The 1,282-nt window shown below is 41.2% G+C and overlaps 1 protein-coding gene across 1 annotated transcript; it reads right to left on the reverse strand.

The window, feature by feature from the left end:
• Positions 1-21: 21 nt before the first annotated feature.
• LOC111440722 (phenylalanine ammonia-lyase-like) lies at positions 22-394 on the reverse strand (the record flags this gene model as incomplete). The annotated part of the gene is made up of 1 exon (XM_023077593.1): positions 22-394. A coding segment is annotated over exon 1 (373 nt), but the record flags the coding sequence as incomplete, so codon positions are not given.
• Between the last annotated feature and the right edge of the window lie 888 nt (positions 395-1,282).

Below are 1,282 nucleotides of genomic sequence, written 5' to 3' on the forward strand. Positions count from 1 at the left end.
ACTCCTTCTGAAGAGCTCCACCTTGATTGGTCCTTCTATGAGAGGTAGCACCAAAGCCAGTAGTAACACCATAACTATCAGTGCCTTTGTTCATGCTCTCCATAACCCAATCACTGCTAGCTTTAACACCAGCTCTAGCAGACTCGGCCAACTCGACCATCACATCATTATCACGAGTGGCAATGGCAGCCACTTGGGAAATGGTGAGAGTTTCACCACCAAGCTTGACAAGGGGCCTCCGGTACTCCTCCACCATGCGCTTCACCTCATCGAGATGGCTTCCCTTGAGAGACTCGGCAGCCACACCCCAGTTGAGTGGATCGTTACGGGTAGTGCAGAAGGTCTCCACCGAACCATTTTGGGCGGCAAGTTGTTGGAAGGGAGCTGGGGCCATTTGTATAGCAAAATGAAAGATGAAGAGTAGAGTGTGTTAGAGAGGAAGTAAGAATGTGAGTTGGGTTTAGATTTGAATTGATATGTGTGTTGTGGAGAGTGATGGAAAAAAGTGGTTATATAGAGAAAGCTTTGTGTAACGACCGCGCAATGGGGGGTGTGGTAGGTAAAGGTAAGAAGGGGGCGAACGAGGAAGGAAGAAAGAGCTCCGAAGGTTGGTGGAAATGGTTGACATAAGAAATGTAGTGAAAATTTGAATGGTCAAAGTTTATAGGGGTTGGTGGTTATGTATGGATTTCTTGACTCCCCAATTTATCAAATAATAAGGCAATATCTGTGGAGGTGAAGAATGATTGGAAGCGCCATGTTTGAACACACGTCAATAAGCTTAATAAATCCATCCCATAAAATATTATAAATTGGAAGCAAAGTAGATGGCGGCTTTAAAGAATAAATTTCACGTGAGAAGGGGTTGATCAACATAAGTCAATGCTGACCAATATTATATGAATCATTACCTTTCTCATTATTTCATTTTTTTTATATAATTTAATCTCCCACTGCTCGCTCATTTTGCTAATGCTTTCCTCCTGTCTTTTTTTATCATTACTGATTCTTCTTATTTTCATGGTCAAATGTATGGCTAATGTCTAACGTTTTTCTTTTTTCTTTTTCTTTTTTAAATGTTCAACTATTCTGACATGGAGATGGATTAGACTTACAAGATGGTAATCAATGTCTTGTTTTGAAAGTTATACTCGAAATTGAGGTGACAGTGCTAAGCAATGCAACTAAGATGCTAGTTCTCCTTGTTTTGAAAGCTCATGCACGCTCTTGCCTCGATTGCTTGATCTAGGTCTCATCTTAAGTGATGAAAGTGCCATGGACA

Source organism: Cucurbita moschata, unplaced genomic scaffold, assembly GCF_002738365.1.
Source record: "Cucurbita moschata cultivar Rifu unplaced genomic scaffold, Cmos_1.0 Cmo_Scf01512, whole genome shotgun sequence".
Taxonomy (NCBI): Eukaryota; Viridiplantae; Streptophyta; class Magnoliopsida; order Cucurbitales; family Cucurbitaceae; genus Cucurbita; species Cucurbita moschata.